Consider the following 15,187-nt stretch of genomic DNA (forward strand, 5'->3'; position numbering starts at 1 on the left):
GGGAGGGAGGGAGGGGAGGGAAGGAAAGGGGAGAGGGAGGTTGAGAGAGAGAGGAAGAGAGAGAATGTGAAAAAAGGAGACGGAGAGAGAGTGCCCAGAGTGCCCTCATTGTTGTAGCTTCAAACCCCTGTCCCAGCCGTTAGCCCCTATCCCAGCCTCCAGCCTCCAGCCTCCAGCCTCCAGCCTCCAGCATCTAGCTCCAGCCCCAGCCTCCACACATGCAAAGACACACACACACACAACACACCACACACACACACACACACACACAGCAGCTCTTCCTTCCCCCAGACACATTCACTTCCAGATCCTTCTGAACCAAACTACCAGACACACTGAAAGCTCTGCCTTGTGCTTGGGCCTCCTCCAAACATAGATTACATCATCTACTGTGAAATGTTTTACCCAAACACACTCTGGCTTTCTTTCGTTCCAAAATAGAGAAGGATTCATGTTGGATTTATAGAGCTGAGTGTGTGTGTGCATGTGTCTTTGTTTGGTGTCTTCACATGGAGGTCTGTGTGTGTGTGTGTATGTGTGTGTGTCTGCTGGACATATGTTTATACGTAGCTCTGTGTGTATTTGTGTGTTGTTGTTGCATGTGTGTGTTCTTCAGTTGGGAGTCAGGATGTGTGAGCTGCTACAGTAATTGTCCTAAACAGACTGTGACATTAGCTGAACAACAGAGTTATTTGGTATTTCTTGTATCTTCTTTTGGTGCGGGGCTCGGTGAACAGCTTGCTGCTTCTCCCCTCAGCAGAGCCTGCAGGTCTTGTGACCTGAACCAAAGACGACTCTCAATATTTGTTTGAAAATGTGTTTGTCCACCTTGTTGTTTTCACCGCTCAAGTTTTAAAAAAGTCTGGCTTCACCAGTAGAAGCTTTGTCAAACACTTGATCACAGTTCAAATGTACTATTGGGAGTCAGGTGGCTGAGCGGTTAGGGTGTCAGGCTAGTAATCAGAAGGTTGCCGATTCCCGGCCTTGCAAAATGGACGTTGTGCAAGGCACTTCCGCCCTACTTGCCTCCAGGGAATGTCCCTGTACTTACTGTAAGTCGCTCTGGATAAGAGCGTCTGCTAAATGACAAAATATAAATGTACTATTGTAGAAATGAACCTTCTTTTCGAAAGACCACAGAGGACTTGGTCCTCACAGATGACAGAAGGGACTAGATTGTAATCCTTGAATGATGGGGATCAGGAGAGAGATGGACATGTAGTCTGCAGGTTTGGGAAGCAGAATCGGCGCTACTGTCTTCCTCTCTAAGTGGATTCTCCACAGGAAGATGCAGTCATGCCCAACTAGTGTGAGCAGCTCACTGAGAGAAAGGAAAACTAGACACTCTTTTCTTCCTCCAACTCATTCTCCCTCCCGGCCCCTCATTCTGAAAAGAGGGTTCCCCTTAACTCTACTTCTCTCCCCTCTCTTAACTTCCCCCTTCCCCCTCCCCCCTTTCCTCCCTCCCCCTCGTCCACCAAGCCCCACCTCTCTCCCTCCTTCACTCCCCTCATCCAACCCACAGTGTTATTTTCTCATTCTTTCTTACACCACGCACCCCTCCTTCTTTCACTGGCTCTTTCATTCTTCCCCCTCTCTCCTCTCTCCTCTCTCCTCTCTTCTCTTCTCTCTTCTCCAGAGCTGGCTGCACCAGCCGACAGTGAAGGTCTGTGTCTGTCTGGGGTTGGTTAGGATCGGACCGCAACACAGCTGGAAAACACAGGATCTCCCCTCTTTAAAAGTCTCTTTAAAGTCTCAAGGTAAGTTCAATTTTCTTTGTGTGGGTTGAGTGGTGAGTGTGTGGTGTGTTTGTGTGTGTGTGAAAGAGAGAGTGCATGTGTGTGTGTGTGTGTGTAAACTTCAAGTTGTGTGCTTGTCAGCTCTCCGTCAGTTCACAAATAACATCCTCAGTCCCAATATGTCTCTAGTCCACATGTGGGACAATAAAACAAACAAACGAGCGAACCTTAACCCGTGATGTCTGGAGTGTGTACGTGTGTATAAACTGTGGACTGGAAAGATGACACAGAAAACCCACCCTTTTGTGTGTGTTTTTCTGGTTTGTTTACACCTTTTCTTTTCTCAAATTATAAGTAGTTATTGGCTGCCACTTCCTGATATTTCACAGTTGATTCTAAGTTACGATTTCATCCAATACTGTAGATTTGAGACTGATGCACTGTCAGTTTTTGGTTGTTTTCTTGGAACTGGTTTTCTGCCAAACTATTTTCCCTCAGAAGGTATTGAGCTATGTTACTCTAGAGCAATTCCCTCTCTCTTTCCTCGGGGTTTGTGGAGTTGTTGGATGGTTCAGTTAGGATCACAGTTACCCTGAGAGGACTGAGAGCTGAGAGCTTGAATGTGAAGCTCAGGCTGTAAGTAAACAAGCCGTGTCGACACAGCGGTGCTTGATTAGAATCACCCTCATCCACTTTGATCCAGTTTTATTGATCCACTCCTCTTTTGCTCAGTTACAACTCTTTCCATTCACCTCCCTCTCCTGTTTCTTCTCATCTTACCTCTCCTTCTCTCTCTCTCCCTCTATCCCGCTACTCCCACCTGTCTCTCTACCTCTAACCTCTCCCTTTCCCCCTTCCTCTTACCCACCTCTCTCCCCACCTCCCCCTCTGCCCGCCCGCCTCCCTCCCCTACCACCTCTCACCCCCCCTCTCACCCCCCCCCTCCACCTACCTCCCTCCCTCCCCCTCTTCCTCCCCCTAACCCTCACTTCACAAGAAACCCCTGACCAGCGGCAGAACCTGAGCCAGGAGAACCCCAGCCAGAAGAACCCCAGCCAGGAGAACCACAGCCAGGAGAACCCCAGCCAGGAGAACCCCAGCCAGGAGAACCGGAGCGGTTCCCAGAGGAGCAGGAGTCATGGCCCAGAGTGAGGGGGGGAAGCCCCAGACGAGGGGCCGGGTGAGGCAGCTCAGGGAGGGGCTGCAGAGCCGCTCCCTCCAGGCCAGGAAGAGGGTGGAGAGCGTGAACAGGGACGACGTGACCGGCTTCCTCAAACGCAACGCCTTCGTCATCTTCACCGTGGCAGCCGTGATCATCGGTGAGAATGTGTGTGTGTGTGGGTGTGTCTGTGAGAGAGTGTGTGTGTGTGAGTGTGTGTGTGTGTGTGTCTGCGAGAGTGTGTGAGAGTGTGTGTGTGTGTGTGTCTGTGTGTGTGTGTGTGTGTGTGTGTGGGTGTGTCTGTGTGTGTGTGTCTGTGAGAGTGTGTGTGTGTGTGTGTCTGTGTGTGTCTGTGAGAGTGTGTGTGTGTGTGAAAGAGAGAGTGCGTGTGTTTGTGTGTGTGTGAGTTTGTGTGTGTGATACTGATAAAGCCCAAAAGATGAAGGCAGATGAGTGATGTTAAATATGGGAGAAATCTCTACTTCTTACTGTAACTGTGATGTTGTAACGTTAAAATGCTTTTAGCCTACCCCCCCCCCCACACACACACACGCCACACACGCCACACACACACACACACATACACACACACACACACACACACACACACATGCTTATACATTTAAAGGTAGGAAGAGGAAACAGAGCAATCCCAGATGACTGACCCTGCCAAGACCCCTGACCCCTGGTCATTAACCTTTGACCTCACCAAGCAGGAATAGATCTTGGCCCTGCTTCCTCACAGCTGCCTCTGAAGACCCCCTCACCCCCCCCTCACCTCCCCTCACCTCCCCTCACCCCCCCTCATCTCCCCCCTCACCTCCCCTCTCCTCCCCCCCTCACCTCCCCCCTCCCTTCACCTCCCCTCCCCTCTCCTCACCTCCCCTCACCCCCCCTCTCCTCACCTCCCCTCACCTCCACTCACCCCCCTCATCTCCCCCCTCACCTCCCCTCTCCTCCCCCCCTCACCTCACCCCACCCTCATCTCCCCCCTCCCTTCACCTCACCTCCCCCCCCTCACCTCACCTCCCCTCACCCCCTCTCTCCTCACCTCCCCTCACCCCCCCCTCCATGCGAATGCACTGGAGTCACTTGCAACACACTAATACTGATTTCTACAAGGACAGCAGCTGTGTAGGATGCAACACAGCAACACAACATACCAGAGGCGGGCTCTGTCCTGGGCTCTACCCTGGGATCTGTCCTGGGCTCTGTCCTGGGCTCAGTCCTGGGCTCTGTCCTGGGCTCTGTCCTGGGCTCAGTCCTGGGCTCAGTCCTGGGCTCTGTCCTGGGCTCAGTCCTGGGCTCTGTCCTGGGCTCTACCCTGGGATCTGTCCTGGGCTCTGTCCTGGGCTCTGTCCTGGGCTCTGTCCTGGGCTCTGTCCTGGGCTCTGTCCTGGGCTCTGTCCTGGGCTCTGTCCTGGGCTCTGTCCTGGGCTCTGTCCTGGGCTCAATGTTAGCTGAAACGTCACAGTCTCATCATGGAGGCTGACTCTGTCCTTGCACCTCTCCTCCTCCTTCACCCTTCAACCTCTCCACCCCTCCATCTCTCCACCCATCTACCCATTCATCTCTCCATCTCTCCTCCCCCCTCCTCCTCTTCCCCCTCTCCACCTCTCCACCTCTTCCTTCGTTCCCCTCCCAGGTATTCTGCTGGGCTTCGCTCTGCGGCCGTATGGGATGTCGTACCGGGAGGTGAAGTACTTCTCCTTCCCCGGAGAACTGCTGATGAGGATGCTGCAGATGCTGGTGCTGCCCCTGCTGGTCTCCAGCCTCATTACAGGTAGGACACTGTCAGCCTCGTCACAGGTATGCTCAGAGCCCACCTCCTCATGGCTCAGCACAGGGCTCGCAGGTCCCTGTTAAGGAAGGAGTGGGAGGGCTGTTGTGGGAGTTGTGTGATTGACAGACAGGAGGCTCAGCCAATCCCCTCGGGGGATATCGTCCCATAACACCAATCTTTGTTGCTGTGTTGAGCTCACGTCACATGACCGACCACGACATGGAGACAACAGAGTCCTGTTCTCACACCAGCACACGAGCTCGGGGTGAGAGTGTGTGTGAGAGAGACCGAGTGTGTGTGAGAGAGACAGTGGGTGTGAGACACACAGTGTGTGTGGGTGTATGTGTGCATCTTGACACACTCCTGTGTTCAGATGTACCACGAGCTCATCTCTCTGAACGGCGTTGTTGCTGAACGTCTTCAGAGGGACGAGGAAGAGTCTGTGATGTGAAAGTTAAAAACACAAGAACGCCCACCCTGCTTTGAAGTTTCCCAGAACACGTGAGGAGAGAGGGTGGGGGCTTCCAGGCGAGAGCCACAGCAGAGAGGGGGGACGTGATGGAGGGATGGGGGACGTGATGGAGGGATGGGGGACGTGATGGAGGGATGGGGGACGTGATGGAGGGATGGGGGACGTGATGGAGGGATGGGGACGTGATGGAGGGATGGGGGACGTGATGGAGGGATGGGGGACGGAGGAGGGGAGGAAGAGAGGGTAGGCGCCGACTCTGTGGTCAAGGCCAGCCAATAGGAGCTCTCGGATCTGTCACAGTGGAGCAGGGTCAGAGGTTATGTAACCACGCCTCCCCCTCAGAGGACAAAGAATCCTTTGACTGGACCCATGAAAAGACGTTTTCCAATAAGATCTGTAGAAGTCTGTTCTGGCAAAAGCAGTTCACACTGAGAGAAGGGAATCAAAGAAAGGAGGTTTATTGCTGCGTCAGTTCAGAGAATAACTCATCGCCTGGCTACAATGAGGAGATTCTGGGGGCGAGGAGGAAGGGGGGGGGGAGGAAGGGGGGGGGGAGGAGGGGGGGGGGAACCAGAAGTGACAGTGATATTGAATAGCCTTTTTATGTTTACGTATTTTTATGGTAAACTTCGGACGTTATGCTAACATTGTGAAGTTTTCAGAAAACAACGGTTTTCTAAAAATGAATCCCGATTCTTTGACTTTGTGATGCAGGGCTGTTTCTTCACTGATTAAAGCCATCGCTGTTTACACGTTAGTTCTCACTACGCACATCATTTCAAGGCTCCCGTTCCACCTCCAACTGGAGCATCTTTTGCAATCTCCACATGTTCTCCTGACGTTCTAGGTCTGTGGTTCGTGGGTTCCCTCTGGTACGCAACGTTGTAAGACGCCAGAACAACATGGTTACAAGCGTATGTGGTTCCCGGTTCTCGTTGTGTCCTTGTGGAGCGAGACAGATATACTGTGTGAAGCTCAGGAGTTAGAGTTGTTAGAGTTAGTTATATATATAGTTGTATATAGTTAGTTATAGTTGTTAGAGTTTGTTATATATATAGTTGTATATAGTTAGTTATAGTTGGAAGGAAGGCAAAACCACTGGAGACAGTCTCAGCAAATCTCTCTCCCCCTTCTTACTTCGCACATTAAAGAGCAATATTTCCTGGAAAACTCATATTGTTTCCAGACATTTTCAGATGAGGGGGGTGGAGGAGGAGTGGGCTGGGGGGGTAGGGGTCATGTGAGGTTTAAGAGGAAGCAGGAAGGGGTATGTTGTAGTGGGGGTGTAATTGGGCCACAGTTCGTATGGTTCCATCTTAAACAGTGAATCATTGATTTGCACAGTCTGTTCCTGTCATCTGAATGGGATGTAGGTCTGCTTGTTTTGTCTCAAGGTCAGTCCCTGTCTGTTGAGGGTGGGAAGCAGGTTGTCTGTTGTGTGTTGAGGCAATTGTGTCTTACTTGTGTACGTGACAACTAGGTAGGTTTAGTTTATATTTTTTATATTTTTACCAAGAAGAATCATTGAGTGAATATTATATTATTATATTACTGTAAGTGATATTACTTTATTTATTTAATTCTATTAGCAGACACTTACAGATACAGGAGACACACACATCCAGACAGAGAGAGAGACAGGGGGAAGAGAGAGAGAGAAGGAGAGAGAGAGAGAGAGAGAGAGAGAGAGAGAGGGAAGGAGAGAGAGAGAGAGAGAGAGAGAGAGAGAGAGAGAGAGAGAGAGAGAGAGAGAGAGAGAGAGAGAGAGAGAGAGAGAGAGAAGGAGAGCGAGAGGCTGGCATGGACTAGGAGGTAGATGTAGAGGGCGTTACAGACACAGGTCCTGTGTTCCTGGCCTCTGTGTCAGGACTAGGTTGTCTGGGTAAACTCATCAGGTATGCGCCAGCCATGTTGACTGGTCAGAGAACTGAAGGGTCATTGTTCCTCACAGTCGTGCATCTTAATTGGCGTAAACGTGGACCCCATGGCGACTGAGGTCCCTCCAACCTGCCTGAAGAAGTCCTGTGTTCTCCACTGCTCCCCTCAACGAACAAGTAATTCTGCCCGCTGCAAAGGAAAAAGATTGCGGAGTGCGTGTTCGCTGTTGCCGGGACGACATGAGAATCATTGTGGCTGACTAGGTCAACAAGTTTTCCCAGGGCTGTCAGCAAAGGGACAGAGGGCAGTAGAGGGGGAGAGAGGGAGAAAATGAAGGGGGAGGAGGGGAGAAGGAGAGTTGAGGCAATAAGATCGCAGTGTAAAGAGAAGGGGAGGTGGGTAGGGAGGGAGGTAGAGGAGGAGGAGGTGGTGGAGGAGGAGGAGGTGGAGGGTAAGAGATGGGGCCATGGGCAAGTTGAGACAAGAGTTTGTGAGGGCCAGACAGGGGCACCTCTGAATGAAGCACATACATGTCACTCACACAAAAGCTGCTCTCGCCTGTGTTGCTGTGAATAAACACAAAACCCTGGATAGCGGCTGACAACTTGGAAAAGACACCCAGAACCTCACGGCTATTGAAGCTGCAACGTTGTCAGAGCGGAGTTTTCTAAAGGTCTTCTTTACTTCTTTCTTTTGCCTTTCTCTCTCAGAGTGTTTGATGTCTGAGGGACTGAGGAGCTGGGAGGGGCACAGGGAGGGTGACATCACAGGGAGGGTGACATCACAGGGAGGGTGACATCAAAGGGAGGGTGACATCACAGGGAGGGTGACATCACCATTTGTCCAGTTTTCTAGAGTTACTCACACATAGCTATGAATTACAGCTACTAACAGTTACCAAACTCTAGGAAACTTCTAGAGAGATGTGATCTCATGTCAAGTCGTGGCTGGCCTCTTCGAACTGGCCCACACACCTTGAGTGACCAGTGGTTTGAAGAGTGCAAACATTCTTTGTTCTGTCCTTCCAGATCAGCCCTGGTGGAACCGCCTCCCCAGGGCACCAGGGTGTAGGGTTCCCTGGAGTAAAGGTCAGGGTCAGATCAGGTTCCAGACCCCGGGGTCTCTGCTATTGTCCTCCAGGGTAGTCAGATTATAGAACAGGCAGGTCTTTAAACACCACACAGAGTAAGAACACTTTCCCAAGATTGTGGAATTGGAGGGAACAAGCAAAGAGAAGCCCTTGGGACAGAGCCACCTCTCACTTCACTTCCATAACGCGTCCCTGGAGCTCCAACCTCGGAACATCCTAGACCTGTGCTTTTCAAATCAAACAATGTCATGTAATTATAACAATGTGTTGCATTAGCAGACGCCTTTATCTGATGTGGTATAGAGGGGGAATCTGAACCTGGGACATATTGTTCTGCTGTGAAAGGCTACCACTGAGTTATCCTCATCCAAATGTCTTTGGATGAGGATGATGTCAAATTGCTTGTTTGATTGACTAACCCATGACTTACGTAAACTATCTGTATGCTCTGTATCTCTCTCTCTCTCTCTCTCTCTCTCTCTCTCTCTCTCTCTCTCTCTCTCTCTCTCTCTCTCTCTCTCTCTCTCCCCCCTCCCCTCGCTCCCCAGGCATGGCAGCGCTGGACAGCCGTGCGTCAGGTAAGATGGGTCTGAGGGCTGTGGTGTACTACACCACCACCACGGTCATCGCCGTGTTCATCGGTATCATCATGGTGCTGGTCATCCACCCCGGCAAGGGCTCCAAGGACGAGTTCACCAAGCAGCAGAAGATCGAGCAAGTCAGGCCCGCCGACGCCTTCATGGACCTCATCAGGTGGGGCTTCAGCCTGTGTGTGTGTGGACTGGAAGTGTGTGTGTGTCTGGAAGTGTGTGTGTGGACTGTAAGTGTGTGTGTGTGTGTGTCTAAGTGTGTGTGTGTCTGTAAGTGTGTGTGTGTCTGTAAGTGTGTGTGTGGACTGGAAGTGTGTGTGTCTGTAAGGGTGTGTGGACTGTAATTTTGTGTGTGTGTGTCTGTAAGTGTGTGCTTGGGTTAGGACTGTTGTGATTGGTCCGTTCTTGCTCAGAAGCTTAACAGACTCGCTGTGTGCTTCTTCTCTCCCGTCCAGAAACATGTTTCCTCCTAACCTGGTGCAAGCGTGCACACAGCAGGTGAACCCTCTCCCTCTTCTTCAGAATCAGAATCAGAATCAAAATCAGAATTCGGTTTATTCGCCATGTATGTTATACAAACACGGAATTTACTGTGGCAGGGAGGTGCAAACACTAAACATATACGAATCTTAAATTAAGTAAAGGTACAGAAGTTTAACTATTCCTAAGAACTAAACAATCTAAGAATAAAACAATTTAAATATAAAATAAAATATATATAAAAATAAGAATAAGAATGAGCAGCATTCTTATTCTTCTTGCGCTGTGTGACTCATGCACAGATGGGGTCCTGATACAGAAACATTCCATCACTCTGCAATTACTGACAAAGATGACAGAGTGCTGTAATGGGGAGGTCATAATGACTCATATCTCACGATTCTATAGACAACTATGCCACGAATAACCAACGTTTGAATATCTTCCTTACAATCAATGACCTCTGCATGTCTCGCATAGCACGTGATCACACGGCAACAACGACGCAAACGCCACGACAACCTCGGTCTCTCCTCTCGTCCCCACAGTTCAAGACCCAGTACGGGAAGAGGATCATCTACATGAAGCTGACGGTAAACGACACCCTGTTCACGGTGAACGGCAGCGATCAGATGGCCCTGGAGGAGATGGTGCCCATACCGGGAGCCGTGAACGGGGTGAACGCCCTGGGCCTGGTGGTGTTCTCCATGTGCTTCGGTCTCATCATCGGGAGCATGAAGGAGCAGGGCCAGCCGCTCAAAGACTTCTTTGACTGCCTCAACGAAGCCATCATGAGGCTGGTCGCCATCATCATGTGGTGAGCGGAGAGAGAAAGCTATGCTATGCTACTGGATGCTATGATATTAGATGCAACTCTATGCTACTGGATGCTATGCTACTGGATTCTATGCTACTGGATGCTATACTACTGGATGCTATGCTACTGGATGCTATGATATGGGATGCAATTCTATGCATCCCATATCCCCCTCCATCATCCTCCCCCAGGTACGCACCTATCGGCATCCTGTTCCTGATCTCCGGGAAGATCGTGGAGATGGACGACATCACCCAGATGGGCGGGCAGCTGGCCATGTACACGGTGACGGTCATCGTTGGCCTTCTGATCCACGCCCTCGTGGTCCTGCCCAGTCTCTACTTCCTGGTGGTGAGGAAGAACCCCTTCGTGTTCATCTCCGGCCTGCTACAGGCCCTCGTCACTGCCCTGGGGACCTCCTCCAGGTAGGACAGCAAGCTAGGCTAACGTATGCTATGCTACTGTATGCTAAATTACTGTATGCTATGCTACTCTATGCTATGCTAATGTATGTTACAGACCAGATTTATACGAAGAAGTGGAGATATGTAATCTCTTATCTTTACAGGCTTCTGTGTGGCCGTTTGTGACCAAAAAAACAAATCTCTCATCTCTATCTCAGCTCTGCCACGCTGCCCATCACGTTCAAATGCCTGGAGGAGAACAACAAGGTGGACAAGCGAGTGACCCGCTTCGTGCTGCCCGTGGGCGCCACCATCAACATGGACGGCACGGCCCTGTACGAGGCCCTGGCGGCCATCTTTATCGCCCAGGTCAACAACATGGACCTCAACTTCGGCCAGATCCTCACCATTAGGTAGCAAACTATGAGACGAGACAGAGGTCAAAGAAAAATTATGCAATCTGCTTTTTTTTGTAGTTGAAAAGGAGGATGTTGAAATGCTTTGTTTGAACTGGTAGCTTTATTGGTGATGGGGTTGTTTTTTCTTACCTCAATGATCTCCCTCCTACTTTTTTTCTCCCCCTCCTCCTCCCCCCCCCCATTCCCTCCCCCCTTTCTCCATCTTCTCCTCCCTCCCCCCCTCACCCCCCCCTCCCTCCGTCCCCCTCCCTCTCTCTCCAGTATAACGGCTACCGCCGCCAGCATCGGAGCAGCCGGAATCCCCCAGGCGGGCCTCGTCACCATGGTGATAGTTCTAACCTCTGTGGGTCTGCCCACCGATGACATCACCCTGATCATCGCCGTCGATTGGTTCTTGTAAGTGCTGGCTGTACTTGAAAGCTACATTCATGTACTTTGGGGGGGATGAGCTAGAATGCAGGTGGTGTTTCTATAGAGCGTAGTCAAGCTGAGGACCATAAGCTTGAGGGTCGGATTTGTAAGACACACCTCTCACATTCCCCCGATCCATCTGTTTCCAATTTTATCATCCACATCTGACCCCAGTGTGTGTGTGTGGTGTGTGTATGTGTGTGTGAGAGTATGTGTGTGTGCTCGTCTGGTTAGGTTTCTGAGTTTATAAAAATATACCATACTTCTACTTTGAATAACACTGCTTGTATCATGTTGCTCGTTTGTTGAATTCCCTAGCTGGTAATCTTTGCAAAACCTTAAGAATTCTAAAACACATGTTGATAAAAATGTGATAAACTGCTGATTTTTTTACCTTTTTTTCCCAAAAGCGACATACAGTATAGGGATTTGAACCTGCAACCTCATCTGCAGTCAAATTATCTAACCACTGAGCTACACCCAAAAAAGTTTTTGAATTTATTTTTTTTAACTAAATTGACAGTTGAAAAAAAATTGTTCGAAACTAAGTTCTGAAAAAAACTGAAACTTTTGAGCCATGTGTGTGAAAAAAAAGTTTTGAAAGGTAGAAAAAGGTTTTTCTAAAAACCTCTAACCACCGTCTCTGCAGGGACCGATTACGTACCATGACCAACGTTCTCGGGGACTCCATCGGCGCGGGGATCGTGGAGCACCTGTCTCGGAACGAGCTCAAGGACCCGGAGGCGGGAAACTCTGTGGTGGAGGAGGCCAACAAGAAACCGTACCAGCTCATCAACCAGGAGAACGATTACGAGAACCAGAAACCAGACAACAGCGAGACCAACATGTAGAACCGCGCTGGTCACGCTCGGCAGGCGAGACGCACGCATCGCGGTTCTTTCCCTTCTCCCCCCTGGTATCAAGTGTCGCTAATTTGGGTGGAGAAGAATGCCAGGTTAAATGCCAGACCAACTTCTTCGTAGTTTAATAAGAAATTATGCAAATCAAACAATGAACACAGCACACCAAGGTGTCTCAGTCCAGATCAGTGATACCAGTCGATGTTACCAGTCTCGCTTCACAGAGCAGAGAAAACCAAGGCCCTCGTGAGAACAGTCTCTACAGAAGTCAGACAGAGTTCTGCCCAGTCCAGTCCTGCTGACATGTGCAGGGCACACAGGTCTTGTACCCCCCTGAGAGGGAGGTGTTTGTTAGGTCAGTGGTCAGAAGACAGTGGGGAGGGGATGTGCTCATCCTATGAGGTCTGTGGGCAGTTTGTGGGCAGTCCAAAAGTCTGATGATGTCCAAGGGGGAGGGGGGGGGCAGATCATCCAGGGGGGCGGGGGGGGGGTCAGTCAACAGGGGGGGGGGGGGGGGCAGACCAGAGCCAAAGGTCTTATGAAGTCCCGGGGCAAAAGGATACATGCTCCACGGCCCAAATATCTTCTTATCTTCTGGTGTTGACTCTCCTTTCCCATGGGGTGACGTTAAACAGCTCTCTGCAGCAAATAATATCATCCCGTACACCCCTCCCTGCCAGTAGGCTGACTATATGGCATTCCTCTCCTCACTAAAAAGATACATTCTCCTGAGCAAGGCCTATTTCTCACTTTCACAGACACAGTCACATCTTGGTACATAATCATACAATTGGAATATAAGTTCATCATTATTATATCTGGATCATTGATTATATTTGGAATATATGTTCAGCATTGTGATTACATATTTTGTATATCTGAGGTATTGATATAGATTTCATTCCTCCACAATACCTGTGCTGTGTTTTGAAATGCAGGTAGAAGGCTACTAGCGACAGGGAGGGGAAGGGGGGTCGAGGGAAGGGGGGTCGAGGGAAGGGGGGTCGAGGGAAGGGGGGTCGAGGGAAACTACTCCTTTTCAGGAAAGAAGCCTGTTTTTTTATATCACACATTTTGATACATTTACCTGAATTTTCTCTGATACATTTTATACGTTTGACTTTTTGTTTTAATGTTCACTTGTTTTTTGTAGTGATGTGAATTCTGAGGAGATGGCAAGGAGGAGAGATCTGTGGAAACCTTGTATCTTTCTCTGACTGCAGAATCTTCTGCATCTCTTTCTCTAAAATCTTTTTTTTTCTTTTTTTGTTCTGTGGCTGGTTTGATACGGGCAACATTGTATCTTGAGATTCGTAGTTGTGCAACAACCAAATTTATTTCAATCAGCATGCGCTTGCTGCGACTTTCTCGTGGTTACCAAATGAATGCTCAGCACTAAATTAATTCCAAATGTTTTTGTATTTCAAAGCGTTTTGTGTACTTTGTACATTTTAAGCTATTGGATCCGTTTTGGAAACATGGTATTCCCTTTCAGGAGTGCATTGACAGCTAAAGATTCATCACATCATTGAAGTATATTCATACTCACCAGACCCTATCCACCTTGTAGTTAGTTATTAGTTGTTATTTGCTACCATAGTTGTCAGTCAATATGTTAATGATGACAAAAAACGAACATTTGATTGAGTATTAGATATATTAGATGCTAACATTTATTCCAAGAGGTTATTCCAAACTTGCAAGTTACCAAAAGGTTTACCAAAAGTAACACATTGATCAAAATGAGGATGTTGTGAACATAGTTTGCAAAGAATTTTGATGTCCTCTGTCAAAAGTAGATATATAGGTTGGACTAATACAAATTGGATTCCAATCTTTCAAATGCTCTTTTTTAGCAATGTTTTCACTGTGTAGAAATGTCATTTGAATGTACTGCATTTAATTTTTTTGGGGGGGGAGGATTTGTAGATTCTCTTGTAAATTAACTGTAGATTTGAAGAGTATGTTTCCTGCGGATAACTTTTAGAAGATGCTGTAAAAACATTTGTTGGGGAGATTATGAACTAATAGACTAACCAACTTTTATTTTGTTACCTTTATCAGTAATACAGTAGAGCTGGTGTTAGACACTTGAGGATATTTGATAGATTCCTTTTGTTTACAAAGGCTGGTGTCATGGTTGATTTGTGTCTCAAAACACACAAAGATCCTCTAACTCACTCTCTCTCTCTCTCTCTCTCTCTCACACACACACACACACACACACACACACACACACACACACACACACACACACACACACACACACACACACACACACACACACACACACACACACACACACACACATAAACAAAAAAATGGCTAGATCTGATCATTGTATAGGGTTTTTTTTCCAATAAAAATTATGAAATGACCAGTAGTTTTGTGTTTCTCTTACTCTTTCTCCTTCTTCCTCTGTCACCCTCTCACACTCCTTCTCCACGTCTGTTTCTGAACCGCCACGCTGGATAATTCAGAATCCCGGTGTGAACGTGTTTGCAGGGCAACAAGCACTGAGCGCCAACATGTCACTCAGATGGCAACGCACTGGTGCCTGCCGCCATCTAGTGGACATTTCTGGAAGCAGCGAATATTACGGTCTAACAGAAACGTTGGCTAATTGCTTGCATATTTGCTTGCGTATGTTTCTTTGCATCTTTAAAGTAATTCAGTCCTACTTATTGTGCACATTCTGCAGAAGAGTTAAATTATGTAGGCCTACTCAAGATGACACTAAATGTGCCTAGTTCTTTGCAAAAATAGTAACTGTAAATAACCTACTTATGTGATGTAATTAAGTTTTCTTGCTCAGTCTACTAGTGTTGGGATATACTTTATGATATATTATCTAGATTAAAAACACATACCATACTTCTTATTAAGAAAGAAATAATTTGACATCAATGGGAAAAAATCGTTTACTATTACATAGGTAGACCTTGTTGATTTGCGCGACACAATATTTAGTCTCATAATCTGTGTTTACGGTCCTTGATGCCATTTTGCGGTGATGCCATCAAAAGTGGCATTTCGTTGGGCGCGGGTGGAGGGAGTCTCACCGGAGAGCTCCGGTCACCAGGAC

The 15,187-nt window shown here is 48.5% G+C and overlaps 2 protein-coding genes across 2 annotated transcripts in view; one reads left to right on the forward strand and one right to left on the reverse strand.

The window, feature by feature from the left end:
- Positions 1-15,187, reverse strand: part of smad4b (SMAD family member 4b) — a 236,616-nt gene that overhangs the window by 71,616 nt on the left and 149,813 nt on the right. The gene's annotated exons all lie outside the window — the stretch shown is intronic.
- On the forward strand, positions 2,747-12,549 carry slc1a3a (solute carrier family 1 member 3a). Its single transcript, XM_062454946.1, has 9 exons — positions 2,747-3,058; positions 4,544-4,681; positions 8,670-8,874; positions 9,167-9,209; positions 9,740-10,008; positions 10,200-10,433; positions 10,631-10,825; positions 11,093-11,227; positions 11,892-12,549. Exons 1-9 carry the CDS (start codon positions 2,878-2,880, stop codon positions 12,091-12,093), a joined length of 1,602 nt encoding a protein of 533 aa, XP_062310930.1. The 5' UTR covers positions 2,747-2,877; the 3' UTR covers positions 12,094-12,549.

This window comes from Osmerus eperlanus, chromosome 28, assembly GCF_963692335.1.
Source record: "Osmerus eperlanus chromosome 28, fOsmEpe2.1, whole genome shotgun sequence".
In the NCBI taxonomy this organism is placed as follows: domain Eukaryota; kingdom Metazoa; phylum Chordata; class Actinopteri; order Osmeriformes; family Osmeridae; genus Osmerus; species Osmerus eperlanus.